This window comes from Trichophyton rubrum (assembly GCF_000151425.1).
Source record: "Trichophyton rubrum CBS 118892 genomic scaffold supercont2.2, whole genome shotgun sequence".
NCBI classification, from domain to species: Eukaryota; Fungi; Ascomycota; class Eurotiomycetes; order Onygenales; family Arthrodermataceae; genus Trichophyton; species Trichophyton rubrum.
The window spans coordinates 2,298,362-2,320,251 of NW_003456427.1; the positions used below are offsets into that span (position 1 = coordinate 2,298,362).

Genomic DNA, 21,890 nt, shown 5'->3' on the forward strand with positions numbered 1-21,890 from the left:
CAGGTTCTCCTCCAACAGGACACGAAGTTGGAATATTCCGTCTTGCTCATGTCAAATGATCCGGAAGGCCATCAAGCGGTATAGCCACTTAGGGAACCCATCTATTTCTTTCCGCTGGGCGGAGTGTAGGTGGAGCCACCTCGGCCATTGTTGTAGTAAGTACTTCCGTTTGCGTTGCTGTAGTAGTACGATCCATTGCTACCAAGGTAACACTGTCAGTATTGATCTCGTGTATGCTCTAAATGGCAAAAGCTTTGGCTTACATGTTGGAGTAATGGTAAGAATTGGAGTTGGCAGCGGAAGAGCCATAATCACGAGCACAGTAATGGTTTCCCTAGATTTGGTCAACAGTACGCTCTCGAATGATGAATACACATAGTTGACCAGGCTGTTAGCTCGTCATTGCCCATGAAGGGCCGTCTGGTCAACATATCCACGAAAGCATGCCGTGGAACCAAAAGAATACAGCACGGCAGAGGTCCGGTACATCTAATGGGTATCTCTGCCTGTATCGAAGACATAGCTGGTTTCACTAGTGGTCAAAGATGGGTAGCCATTGGCATATCTCATCTTCTAGCAAATGGAACCTTGTTGAGGTCGGAGGAAAATGAAGTGCAGGCGTCATGGATAGTACAAACCTGGCTGTTGGTGCCGGAAGACTTGTAGGTGTAGCCACCGTTGCTGCTTGAAGAGTTCTCAGGCATCTTGTCTGTGTTCAGAGTATAGAGGAATGATTCCGTTGAGTGCTATACGCTTTGACTCGGATACAGAGTTGAACAGTGGTTGTAAACGATGGTAGGCCGGGGGGGGGGGGGGGGGGGCGGCGTGTTGAGGAGGAGTTTCCCTTATATAGGCAGATCTACCCGATCCATTATTGGGCCCTCCGCTTATCCTTTGGTGACGGTGCGAAAGGGGACGGCACAGAGTTACTTTCCCTTCTTCAACTTGGGGTCCCATAATTATTTTGAAACAAGCTGTTCATCTTCCAATCCTAGAGAGGTTATCACGGAACTAGAAGGCTTAGTTGTATGCTAAGGTTTTGAGCTGCGAATACTAAACCAGCGACTATATGTGCCGGAGGAACGCCAAATGGTCTTAACCGAGCGCAATCAATATTAATGTTATTTGCCCAGCAATTATTGCTGCTCTGTATCTTGGGTCTGCGGCTTCTGGAGTAAGTCGGCATTGTCCTGCAAAGCGAGTTGCAATACTTGGCACGAGTATAAAAGAAGAATGCATTTCAACGTCGTAGTTAGCTACTTTGCAAGGGCTATCCCATTCTAATTAATATGATATTGTTACACCTTGACGGCCTATTTTATATCTCCAAGTCTTTTGTTGTCGTCGCTTTTTCTCTTTTCGGAAATCAACCTCGGGACGGGAAGCAAAGTCTCACGTGACATGAACAATCATCGGATCTTATTTTCTCCGAGATCACATCATGTGACCCACGCGTCGTCCGCGCGAGAAATCAACATCAGCACCTGCAACAACAACATCGTTGGAAGGCATCAATATCAATCAATATAAGAGCCATTGTTCAATTGACACTGTTTTGATTTACCCATTGATACCTGATCGCTACCTTCTGCTAGTCAGGAGCTAGGATAACAAGTCTTTATGACGTCAGCCTGGCTAGGCAGGTTTTTTGGAAAGTGCTATTGATTTATACCCTCTACAAAAACCGTTCCTATTCATCAGCAACGCGGTTTGTCCCGAGATGCTGGGCCACAATGGCAGCTATATTAGCGGAATACCTCCATATTGAGCTCTAAGTCATTATTTGTCAGCATGACTATTTTATTTCCCTGACGCGAGCTGTCTTTAAAAAATTTTATTCCATATACCAAGGACATCCAAAGCAGTCATGTCCTTCTTCTAGGAGGTGTTACTACTAAAAATATCCAGGACGTGTTCTATGAACATCCTATACCTGAGCTGACGGAAGTTGACGCGAACTAGAAAGGCAAGGAATCACATTCGAACATGGTCGAAGTGTCTCTTGGATGTCCTACCAGCGGAGTATCCAATCTCTTCTGCCAGCCCATGTGTTGCTAGTCCTCTATGCGTTGGTCATATCTTCGGAATTCACCACAGCTCACTTCTATTTAAATGAAGTCAAGCTCCCTCACTAACCTACTTGCTCTTTCACTCCTCTCTCTCTCTCTGCTCTTCTCCCCCTACCCTTCACTTGATTCTCGAGGCAAGAGGTAAGAGTCCATATCTTGCCTATTACATCCGAGGATTTACTTCTCCTGAACCATTACCATTAATCGAATCAGTCCATCTCTTCTATGAGTTTTTGACCACAAGTACGAAAACCGTATTCTGCGTTGCATTTCTTTACTGATCAAATTGAAAGTCGACACTCTCTTTACTGGCACCATGGACACCCAATCGGTGGTACAGTTACCACTGCAGGATCTAGTTGCTATTCATCGGCAAACTTGCGGGTTGCACCCCGCAGATTCGCCCAACTGCAATGTCCACACCCTGAAAGGCGAGGCGTGCCGCTATAAAGGCAGAAATGGGATTGAACCAGATGGAACCATTCCAGGAAGACTGCCAGTGTGTGGGATGCATCGTCCCTTTGCTCCATCGTCTGCCCGTTGCAAGGCGATGTTGCCTTGTGGCTTTGAGTGCGGGAGATTGTTCAAATGGAGTCCCGGTGAAGTTAGGCTCTGCCCTGATCATGACGATATGTCCCAGCCATGCTACTTCATGATCATCCCAGCAGAACTGAGAATGAAGATTTACCAGCAGCTGTTTCTAGAACCGCAGACCGATAAGCGGCCCTATTCTGATTCCCGCAGCAGCAAAGGCAATCGGACCAGCATTTTCCGCGTCAACCGCAAAATTAATGAAGAAGCTACGTCGGTTTTCTATGGATACCCCAAGTATACCATTGAGGTGGGCCCTGATCAAGTACACATGGCTGGCGATCTGTGGAAGTGGAGATACTACAAAAACCTGCTGATTGAGAAGGCTCGCCTAAGCAAATCAGAAAACTCTTCGGATCGCCCCGTTGCCCTTCTAGGAGCTCCCTCGCACCCTTTTCTCAAATGTACTACCATAAACCTGCCAATGGGTGTGGCCAACTTTTCGAAAATGAGAACTTTCCACATCCATATTCACCTCAACCACCCTCAGAAGAAGGGTCAGGCCCGGTCCAACTCAGCTAACGTGTCATTGCAATACACCTGGGAGCGAGAAATGAAAGACAGTTATCATATGGTTGCTGACAATTTACAAAAGCTGGAAGTCTTTCTGAAGTTAGTGAAACCTAACATTCACACCTTGTCAATTTCAATCCAGATCGACTACAACTTCACCGGAAAGCTGTCTGACTGCCTGAGATACCCCGTTCACGCTCTCCGCTGGCTCAGCCGCCTCCGATCCGTTACCTATGTGTCTGTCGAGACCGTTGAGTGGGGAAATGAGACTTTCAGCGTTCTTCCGCACGTTAACTACCAGCCGTCTCCTTCCCGACCAACCCTTATCCCTCTCAACACCAACCAGGTACCCAAGGAAGAAATGAAAAAGTATAATACATTCCGCGCAAAGATTGCTATCTGGGAGAGTCTGGTTTCTACCATAGACAAGTGTGCAACCAACACTCGTATCATGAACGCTTACTGGAGACTGGAAAATTTGCTCTGGATCTTTCAGACTGCTGGGGTCCGTCAGTTTCGAGAAAATGATGACACTCTGCCTGATCTTCTCTATAAAGCTAGATGTGCGCTTCATAATGATGATATAGTTGGGATGAATGACGCAGCGATTGAGGCGGTGAAATACTGGTCTAACCACATTGACATGGAGAGAGACTTAAGGCGTTGGGCTTGGAAAGAGTTTCTCATGGTAAACACCCTGACTGCACCGAATACACCCTCTACCCTCGGGGAGTTACTAGAAATGTTGAAAGACGCAGGTATCAGTAGCTCAGTCCTCCCCCAGATTCCATTGAGACTTGCCGGCGCATCAGCACCATAGATTGGCATTAAACGGGGAGGTTGGATCACGTCCTGAATAACTTGGGAGGATGATTTTGGACGGAACTTTTATTCACAACTTTCTCCGTCTGCGCTCTTCCCCCTATTTTCATTTCTTTGTTTCTCTACCCGCTGCGTTATGGTTGCTAGAGGCTATTTCTTTGATTTCTTCTTCACCTAACTATCAATTCACCACTGACTCTTATCTGGGAGTAGGTAGTGATAACTATTTTACAGATTGTCCTGTTATTAGAAAAGAGAATAGTATTGTGAAGGCAGCATCCATCTTTTAATTGAATTTCTCTTAGCTTACTTGAGGACGAGCAGGTAAAATATACTAGTAGCTGAGACAAAATACCGATTCATTTACAAGAGAATGAAAGTAAGTATACAGCAGTTAAATTCCTAGCAAGGCTAGATATAAGTAATGGAGACACTAGAGAGATTACCTCAAGCCACCATGCTCTCGTCCACAATGTCGTTTCCGGAGAAAGCCATATATTATCCAGGCCGGGAGGCTCAGACATATATCAACCTTCCACTCCCGAATGTGTATGTTAGAAGTTGGAAAGCGCATGTGTTCGCAACAGTAAGAATGAATTATTCGACTCAAGTCTTCTCCATCCCCCTATCTGACGCACTGCTAGTCGAAACAAAAAGACCGACTTGAAAGACACTCGAGAATTGCCCAGCATGACTTGGGGAAGTCAACTAGGTAGACGTTTCATGTGAAGATCGAAGATAAACAGTGAAGAATCAAGAAGACAAGAAGCAACAAAAGCAAGCAAAGGGTCTGATTTGATTGCCAGATATCCGGAACTCCCGCCATCCATCAAATTTTTTGCCAACCCTGAAAAGAAGTCGACATGGGAAACAAGAAGGCAACAGGGTGATGATCTCCATCTTCTATCTGTCTGGTATCATCGAGTAAGAAATTTCGAAAGCGGAAGCATGGAAAGTCGGGATATTGGGAGAAAAAGAATCGACAACGACAACGCTGCCATATTGCATTAAATAAGCTCTTTTCACATTTTTTGGTATTTGGAGAATATTATGTTGTTGGGTGTGGTGCGGTGTGGTATGGTGAGAAAAGGGGGTTGAGGTCTGCGGGCGTGTTGCCTTGGTTCGTCGTAAAGAAAGCTATTTTATGACAGGTTGCATTGTGATCCTTTTGTATTCATATCCCATTTTTAACACATTTTTTGGTATTGGCGTTAAGTCATCCTCTACTTTCTCCTGAAAGAGCATCCCTCGGTCAATCTAGCCTTTCCGCCGGTGGGTTGGCAAAGGACGGTAGAGCAGCCAGCGCAGATAACGACGGTCTGGGCATGCGAGAAGACGGTGGTGATTGTGAAGCAGCCGGGGCACTTGACGTCCATGAAGAAGGATCGGGGAGCAGGCACAAGGGTCTGTAGAAGGTGAAAATTCGACAGTTAGATATTTTTCGATGACTTTTCACTCCAGCCATATAACTTCGTTTAGAGGGTGATGCGACGGTGCAACGGTTCTGCCGATAGCACATACCTTGAGCTTGTGCTTGCGAGCCTCCGACTGGGGCTGGGAGTTAAGAAGATCGACCGCGAGAACCTATTCATCGATATCCGTCAGCAATTTTGTCCATATGGCTGCCATATTCAGAGCCCTAGTCGACGCCATCATGAGGTTTTGACTCATGCAGGTCATCTCGCCGCGAAAGAGCAGCATCGGCGCTGTCAGCGAAACGGGAAGACATACCATGTTGACTCAATGTATCTTGTCTGGAGGATGAGATGTGACGAGGGAGCGCTTCTAGAGGTGGTTTTGGGAGAGAGTCGACGGTCGAGCAGGAGAAGAAGCGAGGAAGAGGAAAAAGAAGCGAGGTTGAAGTCAAGATCGTGTGAGAAGTTGCGAGTTTTCGCACACAGAAAATTTGACGGGCCGAAAGCGGTTAGCGTGGATGGACGTCGCTTAGCTAGCCTGTTCTGGTTTAGTGGATTATGTAATTATACTAGTCTGTTTTAGGCAAGAAGGACGACCATTTCGAAAACACGAAAACGACGCGAAAGATGAGCAAGACATGGTAGATGGTCCAAGGGATATGGATGAGATGAACTTGGAAAGACGGTCAGGTAGTAAAGATATTTGTTGCTTGCTTCAGCCTTGTTTGTTGGAGTTTGACCCTGTGGTTTGCCGGATGCGAGCAAACTCGAAGGGACATGCCTTTATAAGGGCTGCTGGTTACCCCTTTTCCTTGGGGATAGCTAAGAAGCAAGGCTACATGGCTTGATATTCTTAGACAACTTTGATACCCTTTTAATACTGAACAAGAGTGATTTTGTTTGCTGGATTTGATTGTTGTTGGTATATTGATCAAGTTGAACAAATACCGTACCTCTATTTGAGACCGCTCCTGAAACTCCAACGGAGTGAATACTCTCTTTCTATAATTCACCTAATGATCTGAAACAAACGCTTGATAATGGGAGATAGACTGCATTACTTGCGGTGGAAGCCTACTATCACGGCTCCTTCCCCGAATAACCCATCTAATAACGCACGACTCAGACAACAAGTGCCTGTTTCAAGTCCATCGACCAGCGCTACCAGTGGTCTCCAAGGCCAAGGCACTGCTCGGTATGTGAGGGGCTCATATACATTGTTTTCTGGCTACAATATAGACCAGATCAATGGCATCTTGGTCAGTGATGACGGCAATGGCTTTTTGCTGGCTGTACCGCCTGAAGCCTCGTTGCGTTCAACCGCTCCAGAGGCTGGGTCAAGCTCCGCTCGAAGAGAAACAAGGCCTACAGGACATTCTTCAAGAATCTCTGATTATGAAATAGCAAAAGAGGAACAGGATTTCGAGGACGCTATCCAGAACTCACTTAAAGACCATAGGACTCCTGTCGCAGTCCCTCGTGTCCGTGGTCAGCGTAGTAGTACTGTTGCCGATCGGCCTTCTGCAGCTTCCCATCGCCCCCAGCAGCCCTTCAATATTCAAACTCTCTGGAGATTGTACCAAGAACAGCAAGAGACCAGCGCTGCTAGGCAGCAACCGGCCCCAGCGATTCGGCGCGGCCTGCTGCGCCCATCAGCACATAAGATAACCTGCACTATCTGCAGTGGCAGTCGAGCTGTCCGTCGGGATGAAGCGATCGCCGATGGCCTGCCTATTTGCGAAAGTTGCTGTGATGAAATATTACGAGCAGAGCAGTCGAGAGCCGAGCAGGTTGAAAGAGAGAGGCGAGTTCGTTTTGCTTAACCTTGCCAACCTTTCATTCCATTTTGCGGTCAAGTCAACAATATCTGCTATTTCTACCGTGTATTATTTCCGGGATTTAGATGGAGATTGTCGGAGAACTAGGGTTCACAATAATAATTTCTGGGAAAGTGGCGTAGGGTTGGAATATTCTATGACAGGGAAACACTAGTCGAGAGCTGTTATTCATACTAAGCCAAGCCCCCGGATGGGATATCTAAGGCAAAGGGGAGCTGATTGGGAATGATGCCATTGCTGAGACTACAAGCACTAACATACCATTCATTAATGGCTAAACGAAGACAAATTTACTTGAGCAAAAAAAAAGACCAAAAAAGAATACATACGACAGTCGGGATTCGCTGGTGGTCACCCACCCAACTACTAACCGACCGGCAAGTGGCTTAAGTACAGCTGAGCGGACGGGAAGCTCTGTTTTCCACTTCCTGTGGTCGTATGTGCTAGATACATAGACGAAAGGATTGATATAGGACAGATCCGGCTTGTAAACTAGTCACTCTGTATTTTCATTGATAAAGACATTCCATTTATACGTATAGCTAATCTTAATTATGAAGTTACCACTACATATGAGTAGCATTTATATTCTATTCTGAAGACACGCTATATCTTGGTATGAAGCAGCTCTTCTTTCAAACATAAGCTAGTAAGTAGATGCATAAAATTGATCAGTGAACCTCCCTTTGTTAATGAGTGCATTGCATTCCTGCCGTGAGTCCTGGCCTCCTAAGGATTTTTGGCTTTCAGGGGATCCGCAGTGTCGACGCAGGGGTACTTGATGGTCAGGCACCAGATATCCAAATAATCGCATATGCTGGTAATCACATCGAACTAGATATGCAGTGGTTAACAATAAACCACAGAGTATTCATTGAACATAAGTAAACTCACCACAAAACTTCCGTATATACCAACTGCAAGGCCCAGACACATGAAGACGAAGGCAACTTGGTTCTGCCCAGTGGCTATGAAGCTCTTCTCTAATAGCCCAAGTCTCGGAATCAAACCGTCGATAACACCCACGGCAAGAGGAAGGTTAAGCACGTTGTGGTATGGGAAATCAAGCTTAACAAGGTGAGCGACAATCATCTGTCCGACCGAGTAGGCGTTAAGGATACTAGTGAATAGGATGACGGGGACGAGGTGGTTGTGCAGTATTTCCGGATGCATGTAGAGATACGGCACTAGCAACGTCCAGGGTAAAATTGCAGGCAACAAGCCGTAAAGCGGAGTATATTTACTGTCTTCACCACTGTCCCTGTTACCACCAACTGCCTTCTTGGCCATATAGGCCTGTGGGTCTAGTCGGTGTTCAGCGATGCGTTTCTCAACAACTTTCAGGACGTTCATGATACTGGTCATGGTGCTGAAGAGGAGAACAACTCCGCCGTAGATCAACCACCAGGTAGTGAACGGGAGAGTGTAAGCGGAATCCGAAAGTATTGAAAAGTGTGGGATTCCTAGAGTTGGCAGCATTGGCCGGTGCCAGAAGCTTCCCCCTCCAAGGAGAGCAGTGGTAAGGAAAACGAAGCAGAGCGACAGGATACCTTCGACAGGGCCGGAGACAATACCAAGTGTGAGGACATAGGTATGGTATTCCTCCCATGTTTGGACGTAGAACGTGAAGACCGCTGGCGTTATGTTAGATTGGTGAATTATATAGGTCGACTGGGTACAACTCACCGCCGAAAAGAGTGAGAACAGTTGCCCAGCTCTGTCCCAGGTTCACTGCACCGGCAAATATAAGGACTCCAAGGCCAGTGTTGCAAGCATCAACACCTATATAGCGGTTAGTATAAGCCTGTGTTTCCTACAACACGGCCAAGCTTACCATGATCGAACAACTCTCCCAAAGGCCCGCTCTGTTTTGTTCGTCGACTATTGGTTGAGTTAGCAAGATAATCTGCCCTGATTAAGAGTAGTATAACATACGCCTGAGTCCCGTCAACAGCATCGAAAGTCTGGTATAAGAAGAGCCCCACGGCCCAGCTGAGGTATACCCAGGGAGGACAATCCTTGTCCAGAGTAGGATTGTACCACAGTAGAGTTAAGAAATTCACAACGACAAATGAGAAACCTGTCAGTGTAATCTATGATATTCCAGTAAGTATACCTTTAGCTTGTAGTTAATATCATAGAGCTTGCTTACAAGGTTCGGCCTGTAACATCGTGTCAGTATGCTCCATCAATTGCAGCGAAGAGAAGCCATTGCTTACGCCATTGACATAGGGAAGAGATTAATAACATAGTTCGTATAAAAGGGCTTCAGAATGTATTTCGAGGTCAACGACTTATCAACAGAAGCGTATTTGTATTGTTTCAGGCCATCGAGGGCCTCCGCTCGTATATAGGTCATTTTTGGTCTTAGGTCTCCTCAACTTTGTATTAAAAGTAATAACCGAGAAGAACAAGTAGGTAAATTTAAGCAACACAGCCAATATCAAAGCCAACAAAAGAGGTATTAAAGGACCCTTTTCCAAGAGAAACCCGTTGATATTATGTCCAATTCCGCAAAGCGAGGCGGGGACTGGGGGTGGTTGTGTATATGAAGACCCTTGCTCGGGAATTTCCCGAGTATATAAACGGGGTAGATGGGCTATTCTAGTTAGCCACAGCGGTCAGGCGACAAAAGAAAGAAAGGAAAAGCCCAGTGAATGCACGAAAGCCACGCGCTGCTTGATTGCTTCTTCATCACTTGTCCTATATTTGGTGTTATTGAAGAGCGACGGAAAAAAAGAAGGAAAAAAAGTGACGTTTTTTGTGTTGACCTGCCAAGACCAGGATCGGCTTGGCAGGGACCGAGCGCTGGCGGGAAAGTTATCAGATCACAAGATCGAGATGGACTGGAAGACGGAGGCGAAGATATAAAAGAGGATGCTGGGCTGGTTTGATACTAATATATAATTCTGAAATGAACTTCATGGTGGCAAGATGCTAAGATATACATGTATAAAAAAGAAGGACCCAGAACTCGGTGTACTACTATCCCATTTCATCTGCTTCTGACTGCAGTGTTCGATGGAAGGAATAAGCTCCCTCAGGACGCCTCTTGTATGGTTTCCATCCCTCTCCTTCCCGGGAAGACATCACGAATCGATATTCATTCTTGATTCCCCTTCCTATCCACACGGAAGAGCAAATACATCATGTAGATTTCTCTAGCAGTTTCGACAGCGAGCGGCCGAATTAACCGACAGGGCTCCATGGCATTGGGATAAGGATCCTGCTCTTCATCGTCTGGATCAATGGAACAGTCTTGTGTACCGTGTCAGCCCAGCCTTCGAGTTCCCATGACTGTTCACGTCTCTTCTTTCGTTCTTCCAGGTCTGCAAATTGCCACAGATGGTGGACAGTGTTGAGGTCGCCAATCTGCACGAACCATGCACCGACTCCTTCCATGATCTGTCGTCTGGCAGCCAGACCTCGTCTCCAGTGGCTCTCCCACTCTAGAAGGTTACCCGGATGCAGGGTGTATGATCGAAGCTCGAAGACACCTCCAAGCCGGCGTGGAGGCGTAGTAGGCCAGAAGGAGAATTCTTGCATGAGCGACGTCTTCTTACTCTTGATTAGGGACTTGAGTTTACGATCGAACTCAACGAAACCGGGCTGCTGACCAATCTCATGAAGAGATGCGTGATATCCGGTGTATCTCTGGTACTCCCAAATATGGACTAAGACGCCAGTTAGCAATTGCAATTTAAAGGTGCAGGGGCCTTAAGAGTGGTGGTGCTGGATACCGAAAGTGTCATTATCTCCGACTTGAGTACGCCAACTGCCGACGAGGTTGACCCTGTTCTGTTCCATCCCGGCCATTTTGGGATACCATTCACCAACCAGCCCTACATACTCGTCGACCTTGTCCGGCTTGACCTCGTGAAAGACAATCGAATGGACATATTTCCCTCGTGCCAAGACTTCGGAGAAGGACCGCTCAATATCCTTGTCTAGCTGTTGACCTTCTTTAGTTCCGTAAATAAGACTGGAAAGACGGCCACGGCTTGGACTGTTGTTATTCTCTGCCTGTTGCCGTTCTCCTACAATGCGGTGGGTTGATAGTGAGCCTAATGCCTGGCGGTCCAGAGAGGACGCAGCATCAACAACAGTGGAAGGTCCGCTCGCATTGCTCGCATCTTGAGCAGTGGGAGGGGTTTGGGCATAGGAGGAAGAGGAAGGAGAAACAGGGGCAGAAGCATCAAGCGACTGACTGTCTTGCTCTGCTTTTCTTTTCCGAGCAGCTTCTAGATTATCACGGAACTCCTTCTGACGGGTGTTAAACGATGAGGCATTGTCTGGGGTAATGTCTCGGATGGAGGGGGCACGCAATCGGGTACATGAGGTGCTGAACGGACGAAGAAGAGAGGGAGAGGTGCCGGATCGAAGCAGACGCGACGCCAACATGATGACAGATGGCACGCGAGCGAAAATGACGGTTCGTGTGAGGTAGAAGAGGAACCGGACAGCAGGGTGTTGTTTCGAGCTGGAGATTGAGATGGAGCGGTTGCGGGACAGGTACAAGAAAGGTGGACACCTGAAGGTCTCCGCAGACGTTTTTCGAGAAAAGGGCCGGGGAAAAGTGAAGAAGTCGAAAGGAGGCAAGGCTTTGAAATTGCACGCAGTTGTATGGAAAGAGGGGAAGCTAGCTCAGGTTCAGGCTCAGGCTCAGGGCAAGGTGGTCAGGCAGGGATAAGTAACTATGTATACGGGGGAGCATGCAGCAAGCCGCTCGACCGATAAGAGCGTACAGACAAAGGGAAGGCACAGCTCCCCGGAAAGACGAATGAAAGACAGTGGATTGGCCCTCGAATAACCGCCAGAACGCGAGAGAAAAACCGCGAAAGACGGGGATGCGAAGTGGATGAAGTTGAAGTTGACGTTGAAGTTGACGAAGTTGCGAAGTTGAAGAAAAAGAAAATAAGAAAAAACAAACTCGTGTCACGTGAGATAAAGCGGGAGACCCCAGACGCTAGTCTTTTTTGGGTTAGACTAATTATTACGTCATAGGATCGCGGAAATTAATTATTCCGGTTAAGCTTAGTCAGCAGTAGAGATCGCCCGAACCACTCGTGGGCGCAACAAAAGTAATAAAATCAAACAAGGCGGCGCAAGTTTTGATGCAGCAACAACAGCGAAAAGGACGCTTTTAGAAACAGACAGTTAGAGGTCGATGCAAACTGTTTTGTGCATGCTGATAGCAAGATGACGAGCCTACAGCACCCCCCGTTGAGCTATGAGGCCTCGGCCACCACCACGCACCCCCACTTCGCTACATGCCTGCCGCAGGAAGTGGTCTCTTGCCTGAAGAACTCCCGATTCGTAGGTTCTTCCACGCGACCATATGGACGGGGAACGGGAAAGATGACTAACAGTGTATGCTAGCTACATCTTGCAACATGCGACGGACTCAATCCTCACATCTCTCTTATGAGCTACACCTTTCTCCCCTCCACGCCATTCAACCCCACCCCGACCATTATCATGACCACCAACCCCTCATCCAAAAAGACACTCAATCTCCGCTCGAATCCACGAGTATCGCTCCTGGTACATGACTGGGTTTCTCACAGACCTCCCACCCGGACCCGAGATGCCGGACGGGAAGGGTCTCCGCCTCCCGCAGCCACGCAGTCCAGTCTTGCCACTTTGCTTTTAAACCTCAACACTAGTGCCATGAGCAGTATCAGCACCACGATAATCGGTGAAGCCCGGGTCCTTGATGTAGGTAGTGAGGAAGAGAAGTGGTGTAGAGAACGCCACTTAGAGAGCAATACGTTTATTGCGGACGAAGGGGGGATTGGCGTCTTTAGTAGCAGTGGCCAGGCGCGGCAGGGAGGCACAGGAGAACAGGAACGGCGGCCATCTATTATGGATGACGATGTCAATGTCGTCGTGGTAGCTGTCAAGGAAGGCAGGATTGCGGATTTGAAAGGTGGGGTGAGAGATTGGGCTGTTGTGACAGAGGGACAGGTGAATGGAGTAGCTCCTGGTAGCTAAACTACCTCTAAATTTCTCTAGGTCAGCGCCATAGCTCCTGAACTAGTTACAGGCTAAGTTTACCAGGTGCTTCTATATTCTCCTCCCTACTGCCCTTCTTACTACAAAGAAAATGACAAAAAGTGCCTTCTACCTAGTAGCCTTGGTATGTAAAGCCCTATCCTCCCATTGTGAGAATAACCATGACGCAACAGCCGACAACAGAGGCAAAATCTCTCGGATTAATGAGATATCTCAATCCCACCGGCTTAAAGGAGGGGACAGTCAAGGATCTTCCCGTTAGTGCTGATCTATGAACACATTGTCAGAGAAAGAGAACCGGACATGAACCGTCCAAATGCTTATCTATTCTTATTTAACATTCCATGCTTATGTCTCTACCGGCAGCCGGCTCACGGCAAAGCCGTAAACTAACGGAGTTACGCTTAGTTTCGTTCGCAGATGCTATCGCACAACCACTCCCTTTCGGCTCGACTGTGGAGCATCCGGTGAAGCGTTATTAGCCCCTCTCTAAGGCCCCAATATCATATCACGCGATTCGTAGAGCGAACCTTGCTATGGTCGGACAGCCGGCTCTATATACGCTTACATTACCTCGAACAAGGCAGTTCCATGGGGCCCCGTTCAAAGGAGGATTCGCTTGCTCGATGCACTACCGCCGTAGGCGACATCAGGTCCCTGTTTCCTTTCGCACCAGTTCTCTACGCAGAGCACCGTTAGCGCTATACCTATAGCAAGTGCAAGGACCTTGCTACTCTGAAACCTTTCCCTGCTCTTGATGAATAGGAGGTTCGCGAGGCGGAAGTTACTTACTTCATTACGGAGATGACTAAGTTAAGTGGGTTAGGGACTTGGTAAATGGGCTAGCCCCCATAATAGGCGCATACGGTCGAAGGTGACACAGGGCCAGAATACTTTCTCCATTCATTTCGAGACCGGATGAAAGAAAATTGGCTGTCATTTAATGAACCTCTGATATCGCAAAACTTGGCGCATCATCTCCGACACTTGGCTTTGCTTGGCTGCTCCCTAACTGAAGAGCTGCTGGAGGAGTTAACTATATCTAAACACGATATATGGGAGTCAAAGCGTCATCTCATGGGATAAAAGTTATGATCTCAGAAGTTAGATTCGAGCTCCTGATCTTCATTATATTTAGCTATCGCTAACTACATTCCGAGACAGCCTGGAGAGTAAAGTTACTATTACTACACGAGCTTGCTGCATGGCGTGCGTCAAGCGTTGGTGGGGAGTTCACTCGTAGTTCTGTCTTTCACAAACAAGCTAAGCAAGGGGGTAAAAGTGGGACTGGATTTCGAGCGCTCACTGGGCGTGACAATGCGCCAGGCCTGTCACCAGAGCTATCCATGCAGTGAAAAAAGCGGAGATGCACAGTATAGCGTGCGATAACTAAAGTAGTTGCATATGTAGCTACTGCACGTATGTACTGAAGTATGATGTTAAAGGAACTGGAACCGGAATCTCTGGTTTAAGGGGCTGATAGACCCGTTTCAACCGTTGCAAGGGAGCAAAATTGACCTGTCATAATCAGCGTCAGTCGCTTGAAAGGATAACTAACTAAGCATGGTTGTGATTCCTTGCTACATATACGAAGGCGCGCACTCGGCGCCAGAGTAATGGTCTTGGGACGACAGGGACCCAGAACAGCGAAAACCTGTTTCTCAGTGCATACGAATCTCCATATCCAATCTAGACCTGAGAATACACCAATTCGTTTGCTACTAAAGGATGAAGTCAGTATAAAAGCTAGATTTAGAGTTTACGGGAAGGCCCGTCCGCCATAGTGGGGCCGTAATAATGCTTAGTCAGCGTGCTTTTTCCGAGATGGAGCTCTTTTTCGTCGATGCGGTTTCTCGAAAGGCGTCGGGTGGGTGGAGGGAGGAGGCTGTTTTACAATGGTCGGGGCGCGGTCAGATATCATAAGTGGATATATTTCGTTTTTAGCAGTTAATAATATGGCTGTATAAAGAAATATAGAAAAAGTGAGGCAACGATGCGAGGATGCTCTAACTAGCTCTCCTGCCAAGGACGAAACGAAGTGAAGTGGAAACGGAACCGTTCGTAGACTGCACCATGTCGGTGAATAAAAGAGACCGGCGGGAAAGGGGATATAGAAATAAAACACGAAAAACAGGGCACAGAAGAGATATTCGCCGTTCTAACAGGAAACATGGAAGGAGACGGAAAGTACAAGGAACTGGGGAAGCATGTAACAACGGTTTCACTTTAGAGAATCATGTGAGCGGGGAATAAGGAACCGAAATACCACGATATAATCCGGCGATCTTGGCTGAAGGGGGGAATAATAATAAAACAAGAAAAACCGAGGTAAAATTCGATAAGAAAAGCGAAATAACTATAACTCGTGCTGTGACTCTTGATGGGAAAAACCGAAACGTATCGCTTTGTGAGGGTTTACTCGGAGGAAGATCCAGAACGGCTAGAGGGTTTCTTTTCTCGTTTGTAGATCTCGCTGGGGTCCCATTGGGAAGGCTGAAACTCAGCATTAAGGAAGTGTGCTTGGTTGAAATGGGAGCTTAAGAAACGTAAGCAATTGGACAAGTACCCGATTGATTTGGATACGTACTTTCTGAATGGAATGGTCAAGGGCAGACAGCTCATGTCTGGATCAACAAGTGGGTTCATTCGGATAAGTAGTTCAGAGGGCTTGTCCTCTGGTGGAGGAGGGGAGCGAAGGGGGAGGTTGATAGTTGCATGTCTGGGCGGGGCGGGTTCAGGGAGAGGTATTGTGTGATGGGGTATCATATTTTCTGGAGGATTCATGGGATAGGAGTACTCGTACGGAGACGGTGCAGGAGCTGGGTGCGGAGGAGAATTTGCCGGGTCTAGAGGAAGACTAGGAACGGCCATTAAGACTGGGTTGAGATCAAAGTTGAGAGAGTTAGGATACCAAGGAGAGAAATCGCAGGTCATGGAGTACTGGTAATTTACGGGAGTCGGCGACTGGGGTGAGCCATAAAGAAGATCATAATGGCCACTAATTCATAATGTTAGTCGGGAGATCTTAACCTGTAGATATGCGGAGGACTCACGGTCTGTACAGGAGTTTGATAACCCCAAGGGAATCAGTGCGTTGTGGTGTAAGTTGATGTGCATTAACTTCGTCACCCTGGCTGCGATCAAGGTAGAGAATCTGAACATCAAAACCAGACGCCTCGATAACTCCGTCAACCAAGGCCTGGAGACCAATTTCGTCAATCTCGGTTCTGACGGTATCGACTGTTCTCGAACAGTACTGCTCTATCGGCATGGGCAGGAAAGCTTCGTATCTCTCCCGGTTGAGCTGCATCCAGGCGCCCGTCATCAACTGGAGGAAAAGTTAGCACAACCATAATGTGTAGATAGATGAGCAAAAGTTAGAAACCGACCCTAAAGTGTGTGATGATTGCGTTTGAGTTCCATTCGTTGTTGAAGGCGTCGACAATGAAAGTCTCGTCCTGGTTGTTGTTCGCAATCTGTTCAGCCATGCTTTTCAAGAGCTCTTCCGTAGCATCAACAAAAATCTCGTACAGATGCTCTTGCTGGCCCACAGCATCGAACATTGCGTTGAAGCTCTTAATACGGGCTAGCTCTTGAGCGATTTTGGCCTGATCACGCAGAGCAAACAGGCTTTCAAAATAGCCAAAGGCCACAGCTAAAAAAAAAGACAGATTAGCGCCTGTGGTTCCCAGCAGTTGAACCGGACGAGCGAGTCAAACCTCTCCATCCACAATTGCCATCTCCCTTCATGATACGATAGTGAGAGTGTGTCTGCGCCAGAGACTATTACATCCCGTCAGTTAACTGCTGGCTTTTGAATGACTCCAATAGGGGGGGAAGAATTACCGATGTCTTTGCGACATAGATGGGATCAGCCTGCGCATACTCCTGGCTCAGCGCAACGCTGGACTGCTTGATGCCAACGAGAGGGCCCTTCGAACAAGGCGTCAGCATGTCCATAGATTACTATAGAAATTAAGCACTGGTCACCCACCTGCAGATCCGGCTCGTACTCGTTGGAGAGCTTCTGGAACTCGGCCATCTCGTCCGGTCCTAAGTTGGCCATGATGGGCTGGTGGTGGACCAGATAGTCGCTACACGGCGGCTGGTAGACCCGGGAGAGGAGCAGGTCCGGGCGGCACTGGTGGATGGGGCTGTAGCCGTCGCTGAAGCCGTCGTTGAAGCCGGCACTGAAGCTGTGCTGGTGGTGCAGCTGGAGCTGGTGCTGGAGGTGCTGCTGGTGGAGGTGAGGTTGATAGTGGAAGGGCATCGGCACTTCTCGCGCTGTGGGGAAAAAAGAGTAAACATTGGCTCGCTCGGCCTCCATCATCATCTTCACGGCCTGAGGGAAGACAAGGCCCCCCATGTGCACTGCAACTTCGCAACGACAAGCAACGAGAAAGGAGAGGCCGTTCTGCTGGCGGTTTGCCTGCTCGTCTTCTACTATCTTTTTGCTTCTCTTCTCGCTCGCTGGCAGCAGGATCTCTCTGGCCAGCGAGTGTTTTCGTCGTGACAGCGCGGGGATCAGGTCAAGCAAGGAGCAGACAAGGACAAGGGCACAAAGGAGACACTCGATAGTGAGGAACTGCAGTAACAAGGAAGACTCTGGAAGACGGAGACAGACACTGATTCGAGCACCAGGGCCGGCACCCAAGGGTGATTTATAGACTGAACAGACGCTACGGACGGGGATAGGGTTTCTGGCCATGTAACTATGCAGCATATGGGACGATGATCGGGAAATGAACCAAACAGCTGAGCCTGCTTACGACACATGCTGTACCCCGCTAAGAAAGGAAAACGCTTAATGGTTCTAGACACGAGGGGCCCGGGGGGAAAAACAAAAGAAATAAGCCAGGGACACAAAAAGTTATTGCCGATTTTAGCGGGTTTGGTCGAGCGCTGGGGCACCTAGAAACTAACTAAGAGCATCCAGCGACAGCAGCCGCGGCACGAGAAAAAAAAAAAAAAAAAAAATGAAAGCTGAAAAAAAAAAAAAAAGGAGGAGGAGGAGAGAGACACTGCTGCTAGTGCTGGCGGAGCGTTAGGCGGGTGGGGAGTCTGGCAGGGCCTCGCAGCAGGTCAAAGGAGCCGGCGTCGATTGACAAACAGACGGGGGGAGACATGACACACAGGGCCAACGAGACAGATTCCAGAACATACTGGCCCGCCGGAGTTGCGATGAATGTACGGCGCCACGGTATCAATCATGTCTACAGCGTACATCTATGCCGCTTCTGCAGGCCTACACGGGTACCAGCAGACGACTCGCTGTGTGACACGGCCTGGCAGGCGAGGATCCAAAAAGAAAGTTACCAAAGAGTGACAACTGACAGAGATAGAGAGAGAGAGAGAGAGAGAGAGATGGCAGACTCGCACCGAACTCCCTCGGTCACTCACACTCACCCACACGCAGATACTCCGTGCATTCTTTTTTTACGGGGAGGATCCTCTTGTTTTGATTGATCAATGGAAGTCTGCATAAATTCCTGCAAGGGAGCAAGCAGGCGGGCAACGGACTTGGGGCCCCCTGTCTTCCGGTAGCCAGCACCAAGGGCCTTTTTTTGGTTTCTTTTTCCTTCTCTTCTCCTTTTCCTCTTGCTTGTCCGTCACACAGAGTGAATGCAGCCCAAGTTGATGGTCTGAGAAGGAGGAAGAGAGAGGGAGTTGACTGTAGTGAGTGATGAAGGCAGAGCTGGGCCCGTGAGTGAGAGCATGCTCCTTGAACATGGGGGTCATAGTTATAGGGAAGGGCCGTCATATTCTACGTATATGATGACCTTTTGATAACTAATTACGTTAACCAGCCAATCGTCCGAGGCACATTTATAGAATCTTGCTGGAATAATGGGGTCTTGCAACCCCGTCGACAAGGGTACAGCTGTCTTCCCCCCTCCGGTACTGAGGAACCGGTCTCAGGCCTGACCAGATAAGATTTCTCAAGACTCCCAGCGACCAGCCCTCTTCCTCTAGCCACGAATGACCCCCCGGCGCAGGTTGATATCATTTGTCAAACCTCTCCTTGGCACAGGACATCTTTTCCTGCCACATTTTCTTTTTTACTCTCTCTTGCAGACATCAATAATAGTAATAGTGCTATTATTACTTTACAAACACAACGAAGCATCCTGCCTGCTGCATGAAATGCCAATACTCCCCGGGCACTCCCAGCCCAAATCACATTCGCTACCTACCTATGGGGGTACCATCATCACATCGGTGCAGGAGCATCCCGCACATCAACCTACAGGACTTATCACCATCCCCTCCTTTTTTCCCCCCATGCCGGGCCATTACAGGATCTTCCATCCTGTGACATGCGTCAAGGACGAGGAGCTAACTGTCCAAAGGCAGAAGCTTTTCTACAATCATAGTGTCTAGAAGGGAAAAAAAAGTGGAAAAAAAGAAGAAAAACTCTTTTCTCCACAGCCCGTTGTCTCCAGGAACTCCTGCTAGTTCCCTAGTGGTACTGTTTTTGGCAAATAATACCTTGTTGCTGATCCGATTATGGAGATTGCATATTTTATCGGCATTGCGCATCATCTTCCATCTTCAAGCTAGCTTGATACGAAGCAATAAGTGGCTCTATTCTGGGGTTGCACGAGAGCTCGAGTACGAACGGGCAAGCATACTGTGCCGGTGTTGGTCGTGATGCATATTCCCAATTCCCAACCTCCGCCTTGTCGGGATGATGAGACGACTGCTATTAAAACTGCGGAGTAGCGTCCATTGGAGCTATAGCCGATGGTGGCCAAGCCTTGACCGCCATGTTGCAGCTCATGAACCAAAAAAGAAAAAGCTGCTACATAGGTAGCCGGTGTCAGAGTACGGGAAGTTGGACCCATCAGGGGAGCAAGAACTTGTAAGATACCTTCTTCAGCTCTGCACGCACTAGCGGATTGGGAAACTGAGGGCCCCCTTCTTTAGCGTTGACACTTGCTCACAAACAAGATATGCTGAAACCGCCCATCATTGAAGAATCTGACCTGGAGAATCGTTTCTGGCCTTATAGGGGGGAGAGAATAAAACGAATGGGAAAAAGAAAAAGAGCCTCATGGGAAATACCTGTTGGCCAAGGCTTGGTTTCGGCATACATGGAGTATGACTCAGGGGAATAGCTCTTGCTGTCCGAGCTATACCCGGCTGCATGTCTAGTTTGCGGGTGTGTTACAGGGCCAGTCCTAGTCCTCATATACCTAAAAAGATACGGGGAATAGCAATGACGTCTGGAGCATAGCTGTGCCACGAAAAAAGGTGGGTGGAATGGAAAAAATCAAATATTGCATGTACGAAGGAGTTGCCCTGTGGTCACACAAGACAAATCCCCCATCATGACCAGCGGAATTTTCCTTTACATTATGCATGCACAAGCATGTACCTCAACTTCTGATAATATCGGACAATATAATCGTCATTGAGCTTATACGAATATCCAACCGGACCGATCACCTGCAGTTTGTGTGACCATCCTCTCGAAGCGGATAATGGTTTGTACCAAGTGAATGCGCCCCGGTGTCCATGGAGTCTTCTCTCCATGTTTTAGCAGCTGGTTGAGGAACGTCACATCTTACCATGGAGTGGTTTTCGGGACCCCTCGTGCCGGACCTGTACCTTACCTACTCCAGGAGGTATGACCCAGCCCCATTTCGTGACTTTGGTATTCCATCATTGCAAAGCGGCAGCTAACCGATGAGCTGCTAGAATGTTTCACTCTCTCCGTTGGCGCTAAAGGCGGGCGCACCGGTGCTCCGCATATTGATATCGAAGTTTAATTGACCCATCAAGGACAGCAGGTAAAAGAAACGAAGAGGAGAGACCAGAAAAGGGCCAAAAAAAAATAGATGAAAAAGCAAAATACTTCACTGCTGCGTATCAGAGTGGCACAGCAGATAAAAAATCAGTGGATATAGATGCAAGTACCCTAGGATAAAAGGGGGTTGAATCGGTATTATCAGAGGTATTGGACATATCTCTTTCCTTCGCCTCATTGTCTCTCTTCCTTGCCGTCGTTTAGATGGCACGCATTAGTGGGATACGTACAGCCGCCCGTTAGACGATGCATATTGCAAACCACGGAAAAGGGGTAAAAAAAATAGATAATGGCTCTTACCCCATTTCGGATAGTCAAGGCTCTAAATGATTGATCATGTCTGGATGTACATGTCATGCTTGAACATACCGGGTCGGATATTGGTATCTTGGTTAGGGCCGTTTGCTGGAATGTCCACGGGTACTAGCAGCATGCATGCATGCCACGACAGCGACTTGACGGGTACGTACATGAGTGGCGTCGAATCACCGCCTGTTCTTGCACCTTTCACGCCCCTTCTTACCGAATATATGGCTATTGTACCTTGACCTCTGGCTGCTTGTACGCCGTATATCATTAGCCGTCCGGGTACATAGCTCGTTTAACTTGCAGGCACATAGGTACTTCTACGTACAGACGTACATGCATGCCATCCGTTTGCTTTCTCCAGAGAGCCAGCGGGCGCCGCCAGAGTCGTGCAGCTAGCGGTATGATTAGGGCCAGCTGGGCGTAAGCAAGTATGAAATGGTGGGTATATCGTTCAATCTGTCCCGACCCGTCTTCGGGTCGGGATCTGGTACAAGGCCAAACCTATCAG

The 21,890-nt window shown here is 48.0% G+C and overlaps 8 protein-coding genes and 1 non-coding gene across 10 annotated transcripts; 3 read left to right on the plus strand and 6 right to left on the minus strand.

Annotated features, from left to right (window-relative positions):
- Positions 1 to 39: 39 nt before the first annotated feature.
- Positions 40 to 792, minus strand: TERG_02460 (uncharacterized protein). Its single transcript, XM_003237699.2, has 3 exons — positions 639 to 792; positions 264 to 334; positions 40 to 198 (listed from the first exon to the last, which is right to left on the minus strand). The coding sequence occupies exons 1-3, from the start codon at positions 702 to 704 to the stop codon at positions 102 to 104; spliced, it is 234 nt and encodes a 77-aa protein (XP_003237747.1). The 5' UTR covers positions 705 to 792; the 3' UTR covers positions 40 to 101.
- A 2,514-nt stretch (positions 793 to 3,306) lies between these two features.
- TERG_11850 (uncharacterized protein) lies at positions 3,307 to 3,747 on the minus strand (the record flags this gene model as incomplete). Its single annotated transcript, XM_047750898.1, has 1 exon — positions 3,307 to 3,747. The coding sequence occupies one exon, from the start codon at positions 3,745 to 3,747 to the stop codon at positions 3,307 to 3,309; it is 441 nt and encodes a 146-aa protein (XP_047605667.1).
- Positions 3,748 to 6,450: 2,703 nt separating this feature from the next.
- On the plus strand, positions 6,451 to 7,233 carry TERG_02464 (uncharacterized protein; the record flags this gene model as incomplete). The annotated part of the gene is made up of 1 exon (XM_003237703.1): positions 6,451 to 7,233. The coding sequence occupies one exon, from the start codon at positions 6,451 to 6,453 to the stop codon at positions 7,231 to 7,233; it is 783 nt and encodes a 260-aa protein (XP_003237751.1).
- Positions 7,234 to 7,570: 337 nt separating this feature from the next.
- On the minus strand, positions 7,571 to 7,686 carry TERG_10007. The gene has a single exon (XR_007130574.1). It is a non-coding gene; the product is annotated as a 5S ribosomal RNA (ribosomal RNA).
- A 291-nt stretch (positions 7,687 to 7,977) lies between these two features.
- On the minus strand, positions 7,978 to 8,727 carry TERG_02465 (uncharacterized protein; the record flags this gene model as incomplete). Of its 2 annotated transcripts, XM_047747920.1 has the most annotated exons (2): positions 7,978 to 8,082; positions 8,143 to 8,727. In XM_047747920.1, the coding sequence occupies 2 exons, from the start codon at positions 8,725 to 8,727 to the stop codon at positions 7,978 to 7,980; spliced, it is 690 nt and encodes a 229-aa protein (XP_047603889.1). The 2 variants fall into 2 exon arrangements, with proteins under 2 accessions (XP_047603889.1, XP_047605668.1); XM_047749426.1 differs by lacking the exon at positions 7,978 to 8,082 and having other exon boundaries at positions 8,098 to 8,727.
- A 1,230-nt stretch (positions 8,728 to 9,957) lies between these two features.
- Positions 9,958 to 12,276, minus strand: TERG_02466 (uncharacterized protein). Its single transcript, XM_003237705.2, has 2 exons — positions 10,989 to 12,276; positions 9,958 to 10,922 (listed from the first exon to the last, which is right to left on the minus strand). The coding sequence occupies exons 1-2, from the start codon at positions 11,647 to 11,649 to the stop codon at positions 10,438 to 10,440; spliced, it is 1,146 nt and encodes a 381-aa protein (XP_003237753.1). The 5' UTR covers positions 11,650 to 12,276; the 3' UTR covers positions 9,958 to 10,437.
- Positions 12,277 to 12,298: 22 nt separating this feature from the next.
- TERG_02467 (uncharacterized protein) lies at positions 12,299 to 13,704 on the plus strand. Its single transcript, XM_003237706.2, has 2 exons — positions 12,299 to 12,564; positions 12,628 to 13,704. The coding sequence occupies exons 1-2, from the start codon at positions 12,448 to 12,450 to the stop codon at positions 13,240 to 13,242; spliced, it is 732 nt and encodes a 243-aa protein (XP_003237754.1). The 5' UTR covers positions 12,299 to 12,447; the 3' UTR covers positions 13,243 to 13,704.
- Positions 13,705 to 15,678: 1,974 nt separating this feature from the next.
- Positions 15,679 to 18,102, minus strand: TERG_02468 (uncharacterized protein; the record flags this gene model as incomplete). The annotated part of the gene is made up of 7 exons (XM_003237707.2): positions 17,258 to 18,102; positions 17,110 to 17,196; positions 16,983 to 17,046; positions 16,653 to 16,918; positions 16,317 to 16,591; positions 15,851 to 16,261; positions 15,679 to 15,799 (listed from the first exon to the last, which is right to left on the minus strand). The coding sequence occupies exons 1-7, from the start codon at positions 17,984 to 17,986 to the stop codon at positions 15,679 to 15,681; spliced, it is 1,953 nt and encodes a 650-aa protein (XP_003237755.2). The 5' UTR covers positions 17,987 to 18,102.
- Positions 18,103 to 19,174: 1,072 nt separating this feature from the next.
- Positions 19,175 to 20,975, plus strand: TERG_11851 (uncharacterized protein). The gene has a single exon (XM_047750899.1). It carries the CDS (start codon positions 19,243 to 19,245, stop codon positions 19,642 to 19,644), a length of 402 nt encoding a protein of 133 aa, XP_047605669.1. The 5' UTR covers positions 19,175 to 19,242; the 3' UTR covers positions 19,645 to 20,975.
- The last annotated feature ends 915 nt before the right edge of the window (positions 20,976 to 21,890 follow it).

Coding starts and splice junctions, on each gene's coding strand:
- TERG_02466 (XM_003237705.2), bottom strand. CDS start 11,649: ATGTTGGCGTCGCGTCTGCTTCGATCCGGCACCTCTCCCTCTCTTCTT. Junction 10,923..10,988: donor CGGAGATAATGACACTTTCG/GTATCCAGCACC, acceptor CTGGCGTCTTAG/TCCATATTTGGGAGTACCAG.
- TERG_02467 (XM_003237706.2), top strand. CDS start 12,448: ATGACGAGCCTACAGCACCCCCCGTTGAGCTATGAGGCCTCGGCCACC. Junction 12,565..12,627: donor GCCTGAAGAACTCCCGATTC/GTAGGTTCTTCC, acceptor AGTGTATGCTAG/CTACATCTTGCAACATGCGA.
- TERG_02460 (XM_003237699.2), bottom strand. CDS start 704: ATGCCTGAGAACTCTTCAAGCAGCAACGGTGGCTACACCTACAAGTCT. Junction 335..638: donor CTTCCGGCACCAACAGCCAG/GTTTGTACTATC, acceptor GACCAAATCTAG/GGAAACCATTACTGTGCTCG. Junction 199..263: donor TCTTACCATTACTCCAACAT/GTAAGCCAAAGC, acceptor TTACCTTGGTAG/CAATGGATCGTACTACTACA.
- TERG_11851 (XM_047750899.1), top strand. CDS start 19,243: ATGACCCCCCGGCGCAGGTTGATATCATTTGTCAAACCTCTCCTTGGC.